This window comes from Castor canadensis, chromosome 7, assembly GCF_047511655.1.
Source record: "Castor canadensis chromosome 7, mCasCan1.hap1v2, whole genome shotgun sequence".
NCBI lineage: Eukaryota > Metazoa > Chordata > Mammalia > Rodentia > Castoridae > Castor > Castor canadensis.
The window spans coordinates 127,741,235-127,763,758 of NC_133392.1; the positions used below are offsets into that span (position 1 = coordinate 127,741,235).

The following is a 22,524-nucleotide window of genomic DNA, read 5'->3' on the forward strand; positions in this document are numbered from 1 at the left end:
CTGATAGTGCTTTGCCAGATTTTAGAAAACAGTAATTCAGTGTCTTCAATGTGAATTTCAGTTATTTAAAATGCTTATTTGGTAATGACTTTACTTTTAAAATATGAATCTAGCATCTTCTGCATAGTTTTATAAAAATACAGATGTCAGGCAAGGTGGCACAGGTCTGTAATTCCAGGACTTGGGAGGCTAACAAAGGAGGATTACAAATTTGAGGCCAGCATGTTTCTAAAACAAAGAAACAAACAAACAAAACAAATACAGATTTCTAGGATTTACTCCAATCTCTAATCTCACTGAATCTTTTACTTGATATTCCTAAATTATATTTTTGGCATTTTCTTGGTATGTGTATCATGTCGCAAGATTATTATATGTCAAGATTGTTTCTTCTGTCAAATTATATTCATCTGTGTTTTACATATATATATGTATATGTATATACAAATATCATATATAACATTTACTGTCTTCTTCAGAAAAAACTACTCTTAGAACATTTTGCTAAAACTTTTTGGATTGGCTTTACTATTCTTATTTTGCATGACATAGAAATTTAATTCCCTTCCTAATTATATTATTATTATAAATTTTTATCAGAACTTCCACATTTGAAAATGATCATTAAAATTAACCACAATTATTTTAAGACTGTCATCTCTGTCATCTGATTCATGCTGATGCTTGTCCTAGGGCTCTGCAATCTAGTAGCCAAAGACTGTGTCTTCAAGGAAGGATTGTCTCAGAGCTCTTATGGGAAAGAGCAGCAGCAGGTATTTAAAACTACTGACATGTCAAAGAACAGATTATTGGGCACAGATGCCCAATGGCATTGCTTGGACAACTGGAGAACTTCCAGACCATTCCAATGGACTGAGTCAGAATTTCCAGAACTCTTTTTAAGTCAAAAAGCAAACTGCTAACCTATGATCTAGTGAAATGAGAATTAACATACAGGACTGAATGAACTGAGGATGGATGACTGTAGTTATTTGTTTGAAATACTATTTTAATGTCTATTTTCTAAATAAATCAGGGACCCCATTCTCTTCCTTAAGCTATTTAAAACCCTTAAGTTGGTAACCTTTGTGCTAGTAAAATGATGCACATAAGTCACATCTGATTCTCACTGACTCCTCCGAGCCAGAACTGAGGCTCACTGAGTCTCCTTACTTTTCAAGGTAACATAGTTATTTGAACAGATTTAACAAGATTTCTTTCTTTTTTTTTTAAACTGTGAGACAGAGTCTTGCTGTATCGCCCAGGCTTACCTCAAACTCATGATCTTCCTGCCTCCATTTCCTCCATTTCCCTGGTGCTGTGATTACAAGTGCGCACCCCCAAACACAGATAAGCTCTGTTCTTTTTTTAAAAACCAGAATATAATTATAAAAAATGGCTGTGCAGTCAAGGAATTGCCTAAAATGTCATTTGAAAATGATGATCATTTAATCAAATATTAACTTTTTAAAAAATTAACTTTTTAAAAATTAACTGATATTTAACACAATATATTCAAAATGAGATTAATATAAACATTTTTGAGATGTTTTATATACTTATTTTGTACAAGTCTTTGAAATCTAATATATATTTTACACTATAAGTCTATCTCAATCCTCACAGTAACTTTTCATCATAAACATTTCATCTGTATTTAGTCTCAAAAAAATTTACAGTTGAAAAAAATAAATCACTTATCAAGTCATTCTAAACATACTTAAAGGTTTTCTAGTAACTGAATTAAATGGTTAAGTATCACTTTTCCTTTAAGTCAATGACAAAACTAGCTCATCTTCCTAGAAGAATTGATTTGACTCTGAAGCCAAAGCATATCATTTTCAAAATTATGTCATCCAAGTTAAGTAAATTCACTAATACTCGCTGCCAATTCAATATTGTTAACATCAAATTCAAAGAAGTATTACCTAATTTGAAAAGCATTTTAAAATTGATCAATATTACAATGTTTTTCAAGATTCTCTTGGAGTTTTTATAGCCAGTTTACTTAATATAGCCAGCCACAATTAAAAATTCTGGCATACTGACTTATGTTGGGAGAAAATGTAATAAAGGGATTATGACTGACTTTGTGGAGCCAATACTTATAAAGCCTTCCCAAGGAAAACTGGCCAGGTACCTGGCTTTTAGGGTTCAATCTTATAGATCATAAGGAAGGTCACTACCTGGCAGACCTATAGAATATATGGGGGACCTTGACAAGAGAGGAATTCTCACAAATTTATAGGTACTGCAGATGAAATCTGATGGAGAGTTTCATAGGCTTGACTTCTGAACCTCAAAATGTAAGTAATTCAATCTGAGATTCTTTACAATTTAGAACAAAACAAATTTGAGAAGGTATTATGGTAAATTAACTCTTGTTAGTCTATGTAAATAATCAGGCCAAATGTAACAAGACCTATCCTTGTTTTGTGATTAAAAATATCTAAGATTATTTTAGATCAAAAAGTGGGAATGAGAAAGGAGAGGAGGGGAAGGGAGGGGAGGGGAGGGGAGGAGAGGAGGGGAGAGGGGAAAAGAGGGAAGAAGGGAAGAAGGGAGGGAATAAGAGGGGAGGGGAGAGGAGAGGGGAGGAGACAGGAGGAGACAGGAGAAGAGAAGAGAAGAGGGGAGCAGAGAGGAGGGGGAAGGGAGGGGGAAAGAGGGGAGCAGAGAGGAGGGGAAGGGGAGGGTAGAAGAGAAGAGGAGAAAAGAGGGGAGGGGAGGGGAGAGAAGGGGAGGAAAGGGAAGGGGAGGGAATTATTCAGCATTTCCCAAAGGAAAGTTATGCATTGTTTAGAGAATATTCTTCTAGGTTATTTGGTTCTAGTCTTTTATTGCCTTTGAGCAATTTTATAACTCCATAATGTATAACTGATGGCAATGCAAAAATAACATGCAAATAAATTCTATAAAGATCCAACTGACTTTCCTTCTCCCCATGGAAAAATTCAGTTTTATAACTACTTGTAAATTTTTTTCAACATTCCTTTAGTCCATATAAATTGTTATTTTCACTTTTCCATGTAATGGACTGGCCATTACATCTGGTCCCCTCATTAATAATAAGTGAAATGTTTAGCATGTGTCTAATTTTTTTAATCAATAGCTTTTCGCATATTTACATTTATTAGGAAACTATATTTCCAGAGATATGATAGAACATATTTTATTTTATAGCTAGCTCAATTTAAAACTCTTAAACATTTATATCCCTATATTCTTTTTCTATACCATACAATGTTAGGAATAGACCCAAATGGATTGCTCACTATTTTTTTAAGTTCTGTGCTAGGTTTTAGGGACAGAGTATTATTCCATATAACATGGTTCTGACCTCATGGAACATACTATCTTCAGAATGAACTGTCCCTCCCCTAAAATTCATATGTTGAAGCTTTAATCCCCAATATGACTATGTTTGGATATGAGATCTTTAGGAAATAATTATGGTTAAACAAGCTCATAAGAGTGGGGCCCTATAACATTGGTGGCCTTATAAGAAGTGAGAGAGATCCATCCCTCCATCCCCTGGCATCTGTAACAAGGAAAGGTCAGGTAAGCACACAGCAAAAACTAGCTGTCTTTAAGTCAGAAAGAAAGCTCTTACCAGAAACTGACTATGGGTGGTACCTTGATCTTAGATTTCTAGCATCCACAATTATCAGAAAATAATTTTGTTAATGTTTAAGCTACCCAGCCTAGCACCATGCAGTGGTAGAATACAGATGAATAATTATTTACATTTGACGTTAAGGGGTATAAAGGGAAAATACAGAGTTTAACCAAAGTATATGCTGAGAAACAACTTAGTCTAGAGACTGCAAGGTGTGGCAAGGTCAGAAAAGCCTTTCATAAGGCAGTGAGATGTAAGCTGAGACTTGAAAGATAAATAAGAACTAGTCAGGTAGAGATAGGAGAAAGAACATTCCAGGAACAGGAAACATACTGTATAAAACATGCAGACAAATAATTAAGAGACAGATTTTACAGACAGTCAAGTGTGATCCTGAGAAATAAAAAATTCACTGTTGAACCTGGGTGTGGTGACACACCTACAGTTGGAGCACAAAGGAGGCAGAGTTGGAAGGATAGCCCAGGAGTTATATAACCAGTCTGGGCAACACAGTGAGAACCTAACTCAAAAAAAAAAAAAAATCACTGAAGGAGTTCAAATAAATATCTAATAATCAAATCTGTATTTTGAAAGTGCTTTATCTGACTATTGTATGACAGTGATGGGAGTGAACCATGTTAGATTAAAAAAAAAAGATCAGTTAGGGAGGTTATGGTAATGGTAGAGGCAAGAAGCTTGGACTATATGGGCAATAAAAATAGGTAGAGGGAAATTAAAACACATTTGATAGGAATAACAGAAAAGACTTGTGAGTGAAAGGAAGAGGAAGGCAACAAGAGTCAGAACTTTTCAATCTTGAGGAAGCAGTACCAGTTAGTAAGCTAGATAATAGGAACTGGTTCTTAAGAAAGACGATGACTTCAGTTTCATAAATGCTGAAGTTGAGAAGCCTGAGACAGCCATATAGATTATAGTGAATTAATAATTTAATATTAATAAATTTAATAGTTTAATTAATATTAATAAAGATATAAATGTGGGGTTATGAGCATAAAAATAGCTACTCTCAACAGTAACGAAAATGAGCACTCAAGGATTTTCGAGTCTTGTATACATACACTTACAGCTCACTGACAACCATGTCTATTTTCTAACAACAAAATGGCTGTAAGAAAATTAGTGATGACTCTTACAGCATCTTTGCCAACTTCTGACAATCCCTGTCTTCCCACCAGACAAGTAGAGAACCTGTGTGAGATCATTCACTGCAGAAGATCAGCTTTTTGGGAGGGTGGGGAAGAGATACTAGAGTTTAAACTCAGGACCTCACACTTGCTAAGCAGGCTCTCTACCACTTGAACCACACCCTCAGTCTTTTTTACATTGGTTATTTTTTGAACAGGGTCTCGCATTTTTGCCTGGGCCAGCTTGGACACAGGATTACCGCATAGCTGAGATAAGAGATGCATGCCACCATGCCACCCAGCTTTTTTGTCAAGATAGTAATGTCATTTACTTTTTGGCCAGGGCTGGCCTCGAACAGTGATCTTTCTGATCTCTGTCTCCCAAGTATCTGGAATTATAGCAGTGAGCCACAGCACTCAGCTAGAAGATGAATTTTAAAAAGTTATGCTCTTAATTTTTTTTTAGTCATATGTGCATACAAGGCTTGGGTCATTTCTCCCCCCTGCCGCCACCCCCTACCTTACCACCCACTCTGCCCCCTCCCTCTCCCCCCCACCCCCTCAATATCCAGCAGAAACTATCATGCCCTTATCTCTAATTTTGTTGAAGAGAGAGTATAAGCAATAATAGGAAGGAACAAGAGTTTTTGCTGGTTGAGATAAGGATAGCTATACAGGGAGCTGACTCACATTAATTTCCTGTGTGTGTGTGTTACCTTCTAAGTTAATTCTTCTCGAACTAACCTTTTCTCTAGTTCCTGGTCCCCTTTTCCTATTGGCCTCAGTTGCTTTTAAGGTGTCTGCTTTAGTTTCTCTGCGTTAAGGGCAACAAATGCTAGCTAATTTTTTAGGTGTCTTACCTATCTTCACCCCTCCCTTATGTGCTCTCGCTTTTATCATGTGCTCAAAGTCCAATCCCATTGTTGTGTTTGCCCTTGATCTAATGTCCACATATGAGGGAGAACATACGATTTTTGGTCTTTTGGGCCAGGCTAACCTCACTCAGAATGATGTTCTCCAATTCCATCCATTTACCAGCGAATGATAACATTTCGTTCTTCCTCATGGCTGCATAAAATTCCATTGTGTATAGATACCACATTTTCTTAATCCATTCGTCAGTGGTGGGGCATCTTGGCTGTTTCCATAACTTGGCTATTGTGAATAGTGCTGCAATAAACATGGGTGTGCAGGTGCCTCTGGAGTAACCTGTGTCACTGTCTTTTGGATATATCCCCAAGAGTGGTATTGCTGGATCAAATGGTAGGTCAATGTTTAGCTTCTTAAGTAGCCTCCAAATTTTTTTCCAGAGTGGTTGTACTAGTTTACATTCCCACCAACAGTGTAAGAGGGTTCCTTTTTCCACACATCCTCGCCAACTCCTGTTGTTCGTGGTGTGCTAATGATGGCTATTCTAACAGGGGCGAGGTGGAATCTTAGTGTGGTTTTAATTTGCATTTCCTTTATTGCTAGAGATGGTGAGCATTTTTTCATGTGTTTTTTGTATGCTCTTAATTTAAAAAAGAAAAACATCTCACGGTGCCTTCAGTCCTTAGAGATACCAAAATTTCCTGATTTTCAATGCCCCACAGAAAAACTAAGGCTTTATGTCAGACACTACTGACACCTCACAAAAGGTTTATTATGTGTATGTAGAAGGCTGTATCTCTTTTTTTAGCACATTCTGCAGAAGTAATGACCTAGACATCAAGTTGCACAAGAGTGGGGATGTACATGACAATGAGTCAGTTTCACAAGCGCAAAATTTGATACCTCACACCCTTGGTCCCAGGAACACTTCCTTGTCCACTGTCTATCACTGCAGACACAAGACATTTACTTCCATCCAATATCTGGTGTCTAATGTCCAACAGTGCAATAGATTAACTATTTCCAAGGGCCAGTGACATGGACATGGACACACACACACACACACACACATCATGTGTTACTTCTTCATTCCTAAAGTCTGTTCTTTACCTCTGATTGTAGATAGCCTATAAAGAATAAAGCAAGAAATTTCATGAAATTTGACAGCAATTATCTAAATATGAAATGAATACAGGAAAAGCTTGACTTTCTGGTTAATTAGTGACATAACAGTATTGAAAAGGAGCTTCTAAGTGTAGGGCCTAGGTGTTGGTGCTGAAATTTACAAACAAAAAGAAACAATCCTATTTGAAAGGAATTGCCAGAAAGAGGCACCCTCCACAGAATTGGACAAGGGAAGCCATTCAGGGCTGTTTCAATAATGAAAAAACAAAATCTAATACTTCTCGGGCTTTGGTAAACAAATACAAATAACTTTGGAACTTAAAATTCTTTTTCCTCAGATATGTACACTTTGAACAAGAGTATCAACTACCCAAAGTCTAATATTATAGAGTAAATTGGGCCAGTGGGAGACTGGGGTTTGAACTCAGGGCTTTGTGTTTGCAAAGCAGGTACTCTACCACTTGAGCCATGTTTCCAGTCCATTTTACTCTGGTTATTTTGGAGATGGGATCTTGTGAACTTAGCCTAGGCTGGCCTCAAATCATATTCCTCCTGATCTCAGCCTCCAAAATAGCCAGAATTACAGCATGAGCCACCAACGACCACAATGGACTAGATTCTTTAATGCACTTAAAAAAATACTCAAAGGGTTTAAATATAAAATACCTTTCTAAAAATGAGAATGATTTAATTTCAGGATGGTAAGTCTAAAATAAATGGTATTAAGTCAGGCCAAAAAACTTTCATAACCAACTTGCCCCAAACAAAGCCATTATTGTGGCAGGCATGAAGTATGTTCTCAATTCTTATATTAGAATTTAATAGCTGTCTTCCCTAACTCATCATATGTATGTATGTGTATAAATGTATGTATGTACAACATACTCCAGACTCCTGTTCTCTGCTCAAATATCACCTTAATGAGAAAATTATTTCCTGGACTACCCAATTTAAAATTTAAACCCTGCCTCACAAAAACACAAACCCTCATATTTCTTACCTGGCTTTATTTTTCTTCATAATACACATAATACATGTGACATACCATATGTTTTTGTTTGACTACCTTTTTGTCTGTTTCTTTGTTCATTTGAGGCAGGCTCTTACTATGCAATGCAAGCTGGTCTCAAACTCATAATCTTCCTACCTCAGCCTCCCTTAGTGCTGGAATTATAGACATGTACCACCATGCCCAGCTTGTTTACCTGTCTGAATAAAACGGAAACTCTGAGTACAGGAACTTTGTCTACTTTACCATTAATCTATCTCTAATATCTAGAACAGTACTTGCATATAATTGGAATTGTGTAAGTACAGTATGATAAATTGCATGGATGGACGGATGAATTTGAGCAAATGAAAAAGTGAGTAGAGGCAAAAAACAAAATTACAGTAATTTGTTTAACAAAAAATGAAGTAAATAGTAGCACTAATGCTCAGACCGAGGTCTGCTGTTTCTCTTCATTTCTATGCTATACTACAACTTACCAATTTGGAGACACTGGAGGAATTCGTTATTGGGTAAAAGAGTACATATTTTATATAATGCCAAGATTTCACATATGCCTAAAAATCTGTTTTTTTAGTTCCTGCCCATTTGAAAGCAGAAGGGGTATAATAATTGAGAGCCTCCAATATTACTGACCATCATTTATTTTATAATGCTCAGTTATATTCAAAATTATGCTTTATCAACTAAAACTAACTCAAAAGACTAAAACATCAGTCATGTGTGGTGGTTCACACCTATAATCCAAGCACTCAGGAAGTGGATATAGGAGGATCTCGAGTTCAAGGATAGACTGGACTACATAACAAGATCTTGTCTCAAACAAAACAAGACAAAAAGATAAAAACACCAAACCAGCTACAAACTTCAAATTTCTCTGTGTCCATAAAATATACTCACAAGAATATGCCAAAGGAAATGGGCTTTTACACCTGGTACGGGGCACAGGATCTACTCTTGCAGATGGCTCCTGCCACTCTGGGTAAGAGGCAAATAAGGACACAACTATAATACACTCTCTTTCTGACAAAGGCTCAGAGGACAATTATAAAAACTAAAATTTTCCAGACTAGACCACAAGGACAAGAAACAATGGACAAATGTTAGGTTACCCTACATCAGTTTCTCCATACTTACAATACACTTGTTCAAATACATGTTTTGGAGTTATTTTTCTGGCTTCTTTACAGCAAATGTGAAGCAGTACTTGGCCTCAGAATCCACACTATCTACAAAGACTTGCCCAGTTCTGTGTAAAAGAAGGTCTGTAGAGTTTCAATTATCTGGGGAGGTAACCAAGCATAGAGATCAAGTAGCCAATACTCTTGTTTTACATAAGGCAATTCAAGTCCAGAAATTATAGTTCTTATTTAAAGCCATACAGAACTAGTTAAGACAAACATTTAGATTAGTGTCTGCTACAGTCTGAATATGGTTTATCCCCTCCAAAACTCATGCTGAAATTTGATTTCCAAGATAACAGTACAGAGAGGTTAGGGCCTTTAGGAAATGATTAGGTTGCTAAGAGAGATTAATTCCTTCTCCTAATACGAGATTAATTACCTCAAAAGATGGTTGTTTAAGGTACATCTGCCTCTTCTGCATATGCCCCATTGCCTTGCCTCTTCCCACCATGAGCACAATGTCCTCATCAAAAGTCCAGCAGATGCCAGTACACAAGCCAGTCTAGATGTCCTTGGGCTTCCCGGGCTCCAGAAAAATAAATCAAAATAAACCTCTATTCTTTATAAACCTCCCAGTCTCCAATATTCTGTTACAGCAACATAAAACTCACCAAAGCAGTATCCATGTTTCCTTCCTTCCTTCCTTCCAGAACAATTTTTTTCTACATTTCCAATATTAGAAATGTTGAAAAAGAAATTGGTACATTGAAGAACTGAGTAACTTCAGGCTTATTTAACTCAAAAAAGTTCCTCAAAAAAAATGCATCTAATTGGACCTCTGAACCTCAGAATTTAGATTAGTTATTTGCTAAATGATCAGTTATTTAAATGTGAGTTACATCATCAAAAAGAATAAGGAAGGGGCTGGAGGTGTGGTTCAAATGGTAGCCTGCCTACCAAGCTTGAAGCTCTGAATTCAAACTCCAGACCCATGAAGTTAGAGGGGGAGGGAGAAGGAGAGTGAGAGGGAGAGGGAGGAAGAAAAGGAGAGTCTATTTCTGATCCTTAGTAAGGCAGTTAGAGTAGGCCTAACCTTTTTTTTAAAGACAGGGTCTACTACATAGCCCAGTCTGGCCTCAAATTCACGATCCTCTGCTTCAGCCTCCTGAGTGCTGGGATTACATAGGCATGTATCACCATGTCCAGCGAAGCCCAACTTTAGAGAGAACTAAAATGACAAAAAAAAAACTCTCTAGTGTAAAGCTAATTTGACGAAAAAATTGTTCCAGCACCAAATAAAAATAAAGATATCCTTACTCCTCCCCTTTCCCAGAAGGTACACATTCCTAGAAGAAGCCACCTGCCTCAGGCTTTAATTCATTTCACTTGATCTCAAGAAAAAGAAAATCTCAGAGATTCCAAATAGAACCAAAGGGGAGTGGGCAGAAATAATAAGAAAGTGACCAAGAACAAACATTTGTCAAATATGATGCTAAAAAGTCACTCTCTCTCTCCGTTGCACAGACTACTGGGTACATCACTCCACTAGGCATCCTGACAGTGCCTTGCCTTACTCAGCTTAGAAGACTCAGGACACTTGTGAAGCTAGAAATGAAATTCAATTTAAAACTGAATTTAAAGAAAGAAACATAGCCATTAAGTAAAAGAATTTATCTGAACTGAACCCACTATATTAAAAACAAATAATACATTTTAGAACAAAACTGTACGTAATGAAGTACTATCTCATAATAATAAATGATTCTTCTAATAGTTTTAATAAGAAGGAAAAACAAATGTCATGACTTTCATTTCATAGCTAAGGAAACTGAGGTTTTAAGGAAATGAGATGATTTGTTTAGCTTTACAAAGCTCATTGAATGATATAGCCAAGAATGAACTCTAGGACTTTCTGACTCATAACTAGAGTCCCTTTATATCAAAGCACAATGAGCATCCATCAACCTGTCAAAAAAAGCTTTATGAAAATCTCAGAATAATTTAATCATTAGAGTATTTCTACAAAACACATAACAAAAGAATTACTACGCTTCATACATTTAAAAAACATGCATAATGTATACACAAAATATGTTTAATAAATAAATATATATAGCATTGAGTCCTCCTCCTTAATTATATCTCATGGTTCTTTAAGGAAAAGTTTTGAACCCATTGTTCTATCATAGCTCTCTATTTCCTTAGTATCTCCCAAATTTGTCTTTCAGTAGACCATAGCAGTTGAGGGTCTGAGTGTGGTACATATGTATAAAATACCAGCTCATAAGCCTCAACATGGAGATTCTAATTCAATAAGATCACATTCTGCCCCCAACTCCACAATAACGGGGATGGAACTCAGGACCTCATGTATGCTAAAGTATATACTCAAGCTATGTCAACCCCCACCCCCTGCATTACATTCTGGGTTTTTTGTTTGTTTGTTTGTTTGTTTTTGTGGTGCTAGGACTTTAACTCAGGGCCTTCACCTTGAGCCACTCCACCAGCCCTATTTTTGTGATGGGTTTTTCAAGATAGGGTCTTACGAACCATTTGCCCAGGCTGGCTTCCTGACTCTCTGCTTCCTGAGTAGCTAGGATTACAGGCGTGAGCCACCAGCCCCAGCATTCTGTTTTTTAACAAGCATTCCAGATGATTCTGATTAGCCAAATTAGCGATACTGCCCCAACAGAATTCTTAGGAAAAAAAAAACAACCCAAGAAAATATAAGAAATTAAAACCCAGGGACAAAGAATATTTCCAAATCTCCCCTAAACCTGAAGCCAAAATAAAACAGGTTGAGGAACTATTTCAACCTAGTCTCCAAACTTAACTGTCCTTGAGTCTACTTTCCAGAAAAACTGGTCTCCCCTCTGGTGGAACGGAGACAGATTAAGATGAAGAGTTTCAATTTAACACACTGATGTGTTCAGCTTGAGTCTACTATAGCTCACTCACAGTAAATTCCAAAATACATGATAGTAATGGATAGTTAAGTGGCAGGTATCCCAACATGGTAGGAAGAGAGGAGGCTCTGACCTAATGGGAGAAGTCAGCTGGCCCACTGGCTTCTGTGCTCAGATAGCGATAACAGAAAAGATTCTTGAGTGGTATTTCTCTAATGGATACTGAGAACAAGTTCACAACAGGGTCCTACAGCAAGTCATCCTAAGCATAATCACAATGGTAACAATGATCTACTTACAAGCTGCCTCTTCTTGGAAGGCTCAACTCCTTCTGAAAAACAAAAATACATAAGTTAGACAGAAATAGGGGCCCATCAGAGTCCTGTAGGTCTGCTTAAAATGGCCTAAGAGATTTATTGCATTATCTTAATAATAGCAAAGACTTAAATATTTGTAAATGATATGCTCTTCCTTTGCCTCTAAATTTTTAATGAAATAAAGAGCAGTCAAGATTATTTTTTATTATTCCTTTCTAAAAGGAATGTCTCATAGAATACTTGCAATATTTTTCCCACTATATGGAACCATCACCTCAAGAGTAGATTCCAGGCACTACATGGATGTTTAACTGTTAATGAACTGTAGAGTATTCATAATCTTGGCAGCAGGGATATGAAAGGAATGAAATGAGATTGCAGTAAGGCTAATCAGAAAATATTTTAGACAAATAAATAGGTAGATAACAGCACACACCACTGGCCTGAGAAATAACTCATGCAATAACAGCTGGGGCCCCTGTGACTCGTTTTCAAAGAGTGTAAAGTCCTCTCACCAGTCCCCTCTTAGTAACTATTCTTAATTTGTTACTTCTTTTTTATGTCTTTATTATTTATTATACATAAATACTAGCAAAATTATTGTACATATACATTTATATATATTCATGATCTCATATTAGAGGTATTCACCTGTTGATATCAGTGACATCAGTCAATACTATGAACACTGGTAGATTCACCATGTATCTACCATGTAGATATATTTCACCCTAGTTTATTAATCTTTAGACAGTAGTCAAGTTGACAAATATATCAATATTTATTTATTTATTTATTCATTCTGCAATAAATGGAAACTTAATTCATTGTTTTTCTTCTCCATCAAAAATAATACTCCTATAAGCATCCTTGTACTTATTTTCTAGGACTTATATATAAAGATTCTTGGAAGTATTATAACTTAGAGTAGAACTGCTAAGTCATTAAGTATCAGCTATCCCACAACTGCTCCCAAAACCATTGCACTAATTTACCCTCCATCTCCAACACTTTGTGTTTTCTTTCCACACACTTAAAACTAACTGCCTATTCAATGTCTCAAGGCCAACATGTCCAGAAATGAACAGTACTTTCTACCAAATGACTCCACCCCCACAGCCTTTCTTCATTTCAGATGATGGAAACTATTCTTTTGATTGTTCAGACCAAAATTCTGGTCAGATGGACTCTTTATATAGCCCACCTCCTATTTATTAGGAATTCTTAAATGCTCTAAGTTTAAAATACATCCAGAATACAACCATTTCTCACTCTCTCCACAGACATACCCAATCTCTGTAACAAAAACCACGGATTCAGTCATGTTTCAGAAATTAGAATTTTTAAGAGGGTGTTATAAAAGTAATAGTGTGTGTATGGGAATGCTCATGTATACATAATAACACTCTCAACAAGGACTGGGGTACACTAAAATTTCTGCAGAAAAATGTATGATAGTCACAACAAATGTGGTAAATACTTTATAGTTCAGTATAGTTCAGTTTTTATACCAGAATAGTTCAAGTTAAGTTTTACTGCTAAAGAAGTTACAAAAAGGGCTGGTAGAGTGGCAGAAGCAGTAAGATCACCTGCCTAGCAAGCGTGAGACCCTGAGTTCAAACCCAGTGTGCCCCACCCACCCAAAAAAAAGGTTACAAAGGAAAAAAAAAAAACCTGCTGGCCATCTCTGCCTCCCTAGTAGCTGGTATTAAAGGTAAGTTAGATCACAACATTTCTGCTATTTCACTCAAGTTTTTAAAAAAAAAAGAACAAAGCTAGAGTCATCACACTCCTAAACTTCAAAATACACTTCAAAGCTATAGCAATCAAACAGCATGGCAGCAGCATAAAAGTAGAACAGAATAGTAACCAATAAATAAACCCATATGTGTAGCCAAATGATTGTCAACAAAGGCACCAAGAACATGCATTTGGACATGGACACTCACAAATGGTACTGAGATGTCCACATGTGAAAAACAACCAGACCCCTACTTTTCACCACAGACAAATATCAACTGAAAATGGATTAAGGACTTAAATATAAAATCCCAAACTATAAACTACTAGAAGGAAACACAGGGGAAATGCTCTGTGACACTGGTATAGGCGAGAACTATTCATTATTGTTGTTTTGAGATGGGGTTTCACTACACTGCCTAGGTGGGTCTCAAACTCCTAGGCTCAATGATTCTCCTGCCTCAGCCTCCCAAGTAGTTGTGACACACCTAGCAAGGCAAGGAATATTTGAATAAAACCTAAAAGCAGATACAACAAAAGAAAAATATAGACAAATGGGGTTATATCAAACTAAAAAGTTTCTGCATAGCAAAAGAAGTATCAACAGATTAAAAAGAGACAACCTGCAAAATGGAAGAAAATCTCCACAAACTGTACATCTAACAAAGGGTTAATATCCAGAATGTATTTAAAAAAAAAAAAAAAAACCCTCACCAGTAAAAAGTGAAATAATCTATCAGAATCCAATTTAAAATGAATAAACACCTCTTAGCTGGGCGTCAGCATCTCACACCTGTAATCCTAGCTACTCAGGAGGCAGAGATCAGGAGCATCATAGTTGGAAGCCAGCCCCAGGCAAACAGTTCACAAGACTCTATCTTGAAAACACCTAACACAAAAACAGGGCTAACAGAGTGGTTTAAGTGGTAGCGAGCCTGCCTAGTAACACCAAAAAAAAAAAAAAGAATAAACACCTCTTGAAAGATTGGGCACTGTGGTTCATCCCTTTAACTACTCAGGAGGTGGAGATCTGGAGGAACATGGTTTGAGATCAGCCTAATCAAAAAATTCATGAGACCCCCGTCTCAACCAATAAAAACCTAAACATGGTGGCATGCACCTGCCATCCCAGCTATGTGGGAAGAATATACAGGAGCATCACCATCCAAGCCAGCTCAGGCTTAAATAAGAGACCATATCTGAAAAACAACTAATGCAAAAAAGGGGGCATATGAGTAGAGTACCTGCCTAGCAATCACAAGGCCCTGAGTTCAAACCCTAGTACCACCCCTCCAAAAAAAGTCCTACAAATGGCCAATAAGTTTATGAAAAAAATGTACCACATCACTTATTATCAGGAAGATACAATGGCTATTATCAAAAGACAAAAGAGCTGAGGGTGTGGCTCAAGTGGCAGAGCATTTCAAACCTAGGCCCAATCCCCAGTACCACAGAGAGAGAGATAACAATTGCAGCAAGCATGAGGAGAAAGGGGAAGTCTTATATTGTTGGTGGGAATGTAAACTAGTACAATCACTAGAAAATGGTTTCGAGGTTCTTCGAAAAAAATTTAAAATATATCTATATACTATAAAGTCATAAAAAAATCCCTGTCATTTGTGGCAACTCTGAAATAAACTAGTCATAGAAAGATAATGCATGATTTCACTTATATATGGAATCTAAAAAAGCTAAGCTCACAGAAGTAGAGCAGAATAGTGGTTACCTGAGGCTGGGAAGGGTACGGGAGACAGGATGAGGTAAAGATTAATTAATGAGTACAAAGTCACTGCTGTGAGAGAAGGAATGAATTACAGTATTCTATTACACAGAAAGGTAATTAGTCAACAATACTGTATTGTATAATTCAAAATAGCTAACAGAGATTTTTAATTTTCTCATCACAAAGAAATGATGTTTGAATGATAGACAATCAATACACAATGTATGTACCAAAATATCACACTGTAATGATGTACAATCATCTGTCAATTAAAAAGATAATCTTTAAGACATTTTTTAAAGAGCAAAAGCCAAAATCACATAAAGACCTAAAAAAGTGGTTTACTACTCCTCTCCACTATTTCTCTAGCCTCTTCTCCCCCTCTGCATACATTGATCTGCCATAATGGACTCTATTCTCCTTTAACACACCACAAGTATTCTGCCTGACAGGCCTTAAACTAATCCATCTATAATGCTGCTCTTCCCCAATAATCTCCTTGGCTAACTGCCTTGCAGTCTTCAAAGTTTTGGCTCAGTTCTCACCTGAGTTCTCAATGAAACCCATCTTGAACTTATTTTCTATCCCATTACCTTCTTACTCTGCTCTACTTGTTCCACCATATTACTTATTACCGATACACTTTCCAACGCACTTACCATCTGACATTCTATGTAATTTACTTATTATGTTTATTGTTTATCTTTTGTCTTCCCTTTCCAGAATGTAAGCTCCACAGAGGCAAGACCATAGCCTGTTTTCATTATTAATGCATTTCAATGACTTAGAACAGTGACTGGCAGTAATAAATGCTTAAAAAAATATTTGTTGAGCTAGGTGCTGGTGGCTCATGTCTGTCATCCCAAGTACTTGTGAGGCAGAGATCAGGAGGATCACAGTTTGAGGCCAATGGGACGAGAGGGGAGTTCCTGAGACTTCAACCAATAGCTGAGCATGGTGGTGGATGCCTGTCATCCCAGGATCAAGGTCAAGGCCAGTCTGGGCAAAAAGTGAGATCCTATCTCAAAAATAACCACAAAAAGGGATGGGAGACTCAAGTAGTAGAGTGCCTGCCTAGCAAGCATAAGGTCCTGCGTTCAACCTCTAGTATCACCAAAAAAAAAAAATTACTAGACAAACCATTTCACTCTCTAATATTTGGTAATTGTTAAGACATTTGAAGTTTTTGCTAATATCATGGCTATGATCATATCACAATATGGTTTTAACTGGTATTTCCCAAAATTACTAGTGAAATTAAGCAATGTTTCATATGTTCATTGATGATTAACATTTCAACTGTGAATTACCTATTTATAACCTTAGCTCATTTTTCTATTATGTTGTGTTTTTTTCTTAATGAACTATAGGCACTGACATGATATATTGTGGACAGTAATTATTTACTTGTATGCTATATTTATTGAAAATATTTTCTCTCAGTCTTCAGTTTTAAAAATGTTGCCATATGGGCTGAGGGCCTGGCTCAAGTGGTCAGAGCACGTGCCTAGCAAGCATAGGGTCCTGAATTCAAACCCTATACCACAAAAAAAGTTGCCATTTATTTTTTGTATAGTCAAATTCTGTTCAAAGTCTGTTCTTTCTGTATATATAAGAAACTTATCCCTGATGCACAGAGACATAAATGAATATACGTGCCGATACTGTCTTCTAAAAGTTGTACAGGCTTACTTTTCACAAAAAACACGTAGAACTATGGAGGAATGCCATTTTATTTATTTTGATATGGATGATTAATTATCCCAGATGTTGCCATTTATTAAATGATATGGAACATCAGATCTGTCATGTATTGTTTCCATATATTCAGAGGTCTGCTTTTTGACTTAAATTTTATGCCACTATACTATCAGGCACCATGCCTTTACCACATTGTTCAATTGCTACAGCTTGGTAATAAACCTTGACATTTAATAAGGCCAAGTCTATTTACCTCATTATTACTCTTTAAAATTATGAGATTCTTTCTCAGGGCTTTTCTCTTCCATATAAACTTTAGAAGCATCTTTGAGACACATACTTGAAAAGACTTCATGCTCAATCTAGAGCTGATCTGGGAAGAATTGACATATTTACAATACAAAGAACTTGTAGCCAGGAATACAGCATATTTATCTATTACTTAGGTTTTCTTCAATAATTTAATAAACATTTTCTTTCTACTTTAAAACATAAAGATTATAAAAGTTTTGCCAGATTTATTTCTAGGTATCTTATATTTTCTTGCAATTCATGATTGCAAGAAAATCACGATTGGGGCTGGGATGTAGTTCAGTGGTAGAGCGCTTGCCTAGCATGTGCAAGGCCGTGGATTCAATCCCAGCACCACAAAAGAAAAAGACAAAATAAAAAGACACCCCCCCAAAAAAATCATTATTAACAAGAGTGGCATTTCAATACATCAGTAACAGCAACTGCCTTCTGATATACTATAAAGATTTCCAAGCATAGAAAACCTAGAAAGGTTTAATGCCAGGTTTAGTGACTCGTACCAGTAATCCCAGCTACTTGGGAAGCAGAGATCAAGATCACAATTTGAGGCCAGCCTAGGCAAAAAGTTAGTGATGCTCCATCTCAATCAGGAAGCCAGGTGCAGTGGCTTACATTTATAATCCCAACTACTTGGGAGGTAGAGATCAAGAAGATCACAGTTTGAGGCTAGCCCAAACAAAAAGTTAGTGAGACTTCATTTCAATCAATAAGCCAGGTGTGGACTGGCAGAGTGGCTCAAGCCTAACAGTGTCTACCTAGCATGAGTCCCTGAGTTCAAACCCCAATGCCGCCAAAAAAAAAAAAAAAGCCAAGTGTTATGAGGCAGGCTACTGATCTCAGCTATTCAGGAGGCCATAGGTAGGAGAATGAAGTAAAAGACCTTATATGAAAAATAACTAAAGCAAAAAATGGGCTGGTGGCATAGCTCAAGTGGTAAAGTGCCTGCCTAGCAAGTTGTGAGGCCCTCAGTTCAAACTCCAATAATGCCCAAAAAGGAGGTGGGGGGGAGTAAGAAGGAGGGAAGAAGGGAGGAAAGAGACAGAGAGAGAGATGAAAACCTAGAAAAGTTTAAAGATGTAGATGATGAACACCTTTATACCCACAATCCAGACTGCATAGCTGTTAATATTTTTCTGTATTTGTTTTAATCACATATTAATTACCTATGCATCTGTTTTTAAATATTTCTCACAGTAGACTATAGACACTGCTATGCCTTTCAACAGGTATTTCATTAATCAAATTGTATTTGTCTACAATTCTGTGTCTCTCTCACTCTCTCTCATAAACTGATAAACACAACTGAAAAAATCTCAAGCTCTCTCTCTCTGGCAATACTGGGGATTGAACTCAGGGACTCATACTTGCTAAGCAAACATTCTAACACTGTCACACCCCCAGTCCTTTTTGCTTTTAGCTTGTTTTTCAGGTGGGTCTCTTGCTTTTGCCAGGGCCAATCTCAGACCTCAATTCTCCTACCTCTGCCTCCCAAGTAGCTGGGATTATAGATGTGCACCAACATGCTCTGCTTATTTTTGAGATAGGGTTTCACTTTTTGCCCAGGCTGGCCTCAAACTGTGATCTTCCTATCTCTACCTCCCTAGAAACTAGAATTATAGGGATATGTCAACATATCTGGTCAAGTTGAAAAATTCTTAAGTGTGCCAATCAATAAGTAAGTGTATACACTCAGGTAACCAAAATCTTCTATCAAAATATAGAACAAGTCTTCACACCAGAAAGTCCCACCATGTCCTTTCTTGGAAAATACCCAACACACCACTATCACTCTGCTCCATGCAAATACTATTTTCATTTTTTTTTAACCATAGATTATTTCTGCTTGCTTCAGAATAAGTATGAACCTTTTCTTTTTTAAGACAGGATTTCACTATGTCACACAGGATAACCTCGAACTTACTATCCCTTCTGCCTCAACACCATGAGTGCTGGGATTACAGATGTGTGACACCCTACAACTCAAGTCATTTAGTTCTTTAAATGTTCTTCTTCAAGACTGCTTTGGATATTCTAAATGCTTTGTGTTTCCATACAAATTTTAGAATCAGATTATTAATTTCTACAAAGTCTGCTGTAGCTGGTGAGGTGCCACATGCCCATAAATCAAGGTACTCAGGAGGCTGAAGGTGGAAGGGATACAAGTTCAAGGGCAGCCTGGGCAACAGAGCAAGGCCCTGTCTCAAAATGTTTTAAAAAAAAAGACCTGCTGTGATATCTCAAAAAAGTGTCTTCCAACCCATGAACATGGCATTTCTCTGCTTCTTAGATCCTCTTGTATTACTCTAAGTAATATTTTATACTTTTAGCAAAAAATCTATATTTTTTATTATGCTTATCTCTAAGTAGATATTTTTGAAGCTATTGTAAATTAAAGATTTTATCTCATTTTCCAATTGTAGTAAAGAAATATTATCAATAAGGGAGGGGGTGGGGGCAGGGGGGAGAAATGACCCAAGCATTGTATGCACATATGAATAATAAAAAATAAATAAATAAATAATAAAAAAGAAATGCTATCAATTTCTTATTAACTGTTTTCTGCAACTTAGATAAATTGATTATCAATTATAATAACTATTTTTTGCTCATTACCTAGACTTTTTCTATATAAACAATAAAGTCTTCTATCAATGGTGAGAATTTTCCTTCTTTCCACTATGTAGGATTGCCCACAAAATGTTGAACAGAAGTGCAGGTATTGTTTGTTTCTCATCTGATCTTAAGGAGAAACCATATACTATTTTACCACTAAATGTTATGTTAGCCGTAGGTTTTTCACAGATAACTTTTATCAGTTTGATAATTCTATTCTTAATTGGCATAGACTTTTTGTATGTGTGTGTGGGTCTAGGAATTGAACCCAGGGCCTTATACATGCTAGGCAAGCACTTTACCACTGAACTGCATAACATGCACACCCCCTTCCTCAGAGTCTTTATCATCAATGAATATTGGTTTTGCCAAGTACTTTCTCTGTATCAACTTAAATCCTCATATAGTTTTTCTTTTCTGTTCTGCTATGTAGAGAACTACAGCGACTGTAATTCTAATATTAAATTAATCATGCATTTCTGAGTTAAACACAACTGGATCAAATGTATTGCTAGATTCATTTGCTAATATTTTATTAATGAGTTTTTGTACTTTTTTTTTTTTTCCGAGACAGGGTCTTACCATTGAGCCCAGCCTGGCCTGGAACTCACAATCCTGCTGCTTCTGCATTCCAAGTGCTGGGATTTCAGGGTATCCATGATCACATTCAACTTGCATCTATTCTCATAATGCAAAATGGTCTCTAGTCTTCTATTATAATATGATTTTGGTATCACAATTATGCTGGTCTCCTAAAACTGACAGGGAAGTGTTCCTTCATTTTCAGAATGAATCTGTGTAAAATGCGCTATTTCTTTGTCAAATAGTAATAGTTCTCACTAATGAAATAATCTGGGCCTGGAGGCTTTTGCTTAGCATTTTTGACTCTATGCTTGCTTATAAAACTGATCTATGTGTTTTTTCTTCTCAAACTATTCTTATCCAGTTTTGATAACATATTTATGTTACCCCTGATTGCTATGGTTTCAGTTTGTGTCCCCTCCAAAATTCATGTTGGAACTTACACTCCAATGTGACATTAAGAGGTGGAGTCTTTAGGAATAATTAGGTCATGAGGGAGTCTTCTGACTGAGATTAAGGCCTTTGTTAAAGAGGCTTCACACAGCATTTGTCTCTTGTTGTCTTTCCATTTTCTGCCATACAAGAGTACAAAAAGGCCCTTAGCAGACATCAAATGCCAGTACCTTGTTCTTAAGACTTCCCAGGCTCCAAAACTGTTAGAAAATGTCTGTTCTTTACAAATTGCCTAATCTGTAGTAGTTTGTTGTAGCAGTACGGATGAAAAAAGACACAAAATATGTTGGAGAAACGTATTTTTTTTCTATTTTCCTAAACAATATAGATAAAACTGGAAAATAATTGTTCTTTGAATCTACATGAGAGTTTTGCCTTTTTTTAATAGTTACAATGGGCATCATGTGATATAGTTTAGGCAACAATAATTAAATTCTATAAAATGCTTATGTGCCTCTCTTTCTGAAATCCCTTATAGAGAAGAAAATGTGTCCAAAGAAATGCATCCATGAAAATCCATCTCTTCTGTCTTCCTTACCCATTCCTTACACCTTCACAAAGGTCTACATTTGAAGCCCAGGAATCCAGATCAGTACATTCTGTACCAAGCTGTTTGATATCATAAAGACAGGCCCAAGGCCTGCAAAGAGAGTAGGACTGCAAGACCCTATCTCAAAAATAAGCAAAGCAAAAATGGTTAGAGGTATGGCTCAAGTGGTAAAGCACCTGCCTAGCACAAAACCTTGAGTTCAAACCCCAGCACTGCCAAAAACAAAAGGAGGAGGAGGAGGAGAAAAAGAAGAAGTGGCAGAGGAGAAGAAATGGCCTCAATTTAGGTAAGGGCAGAACAAGGAGCAATGATTCCCAAGTCCTTCCTTTCCTGGGGAATATTTATAGCAAGCTGAGTAGGAAACTCTGCATAATCAGGAAGTCTGGATGAATTAACAGCACTTCCATTTAGGCAAATAATCATCATCTTCTCTTAGAAACAAGGCTGGTAATATATGACATTCCAATATATGATGAAGCCAGTGCCAGCCTTCTCTGACATATGCATTATCCTTAAATCTCCACATTCTTTTTTTTTTTTTTAATAAATCTTTGTTTTATTTTTTGACAGGGTTTGAACTCAGGACCTCACACTTGCTAGGAAGGTGCTCTACCACTTGAGCCACTCTTCCAGTCCCAAATCTCCACATTCTTCACAATCATTCAGTTAGAATGCTAACCACATTCATATTCATCCCATCAGAGGAAAACCCTTAATTGCTACATATCCCTTTTC

The 22,524-nt window shown here is 36.7% G+C and overlaps 1 protein-coding gene across 11 annotated transcripts in view; it reads right to left on the reverse strand.

The window, feature by feature from the left end:
* Mast2 (microtubule associated serine/threonine kinase 2) overlaps nucleotides 1-22,524 on the reverse strand; it is a 182,514-nt gene that overhangs the window by 90,368 nt on the left and 69,622 nt on the right. For 10 of the 11 annotated variants that reach the window (XM_020157652.2, XM_020157649.2, XM_074080251.1 and 7 more), the window contains one exon: nucleotides 12,098-12,129. In XM_020157652.2, the coding sequence (XP_020013241.1) occupies nucleotides 12,098-12,129 (32 nt within the window). The remainder of the gene's footprint in view (nucleotides 1-12,097; nucleotides 12,130-22,524) is intronic. The other variant, XM_020157647.2, reaches the window with a different exon arrangement.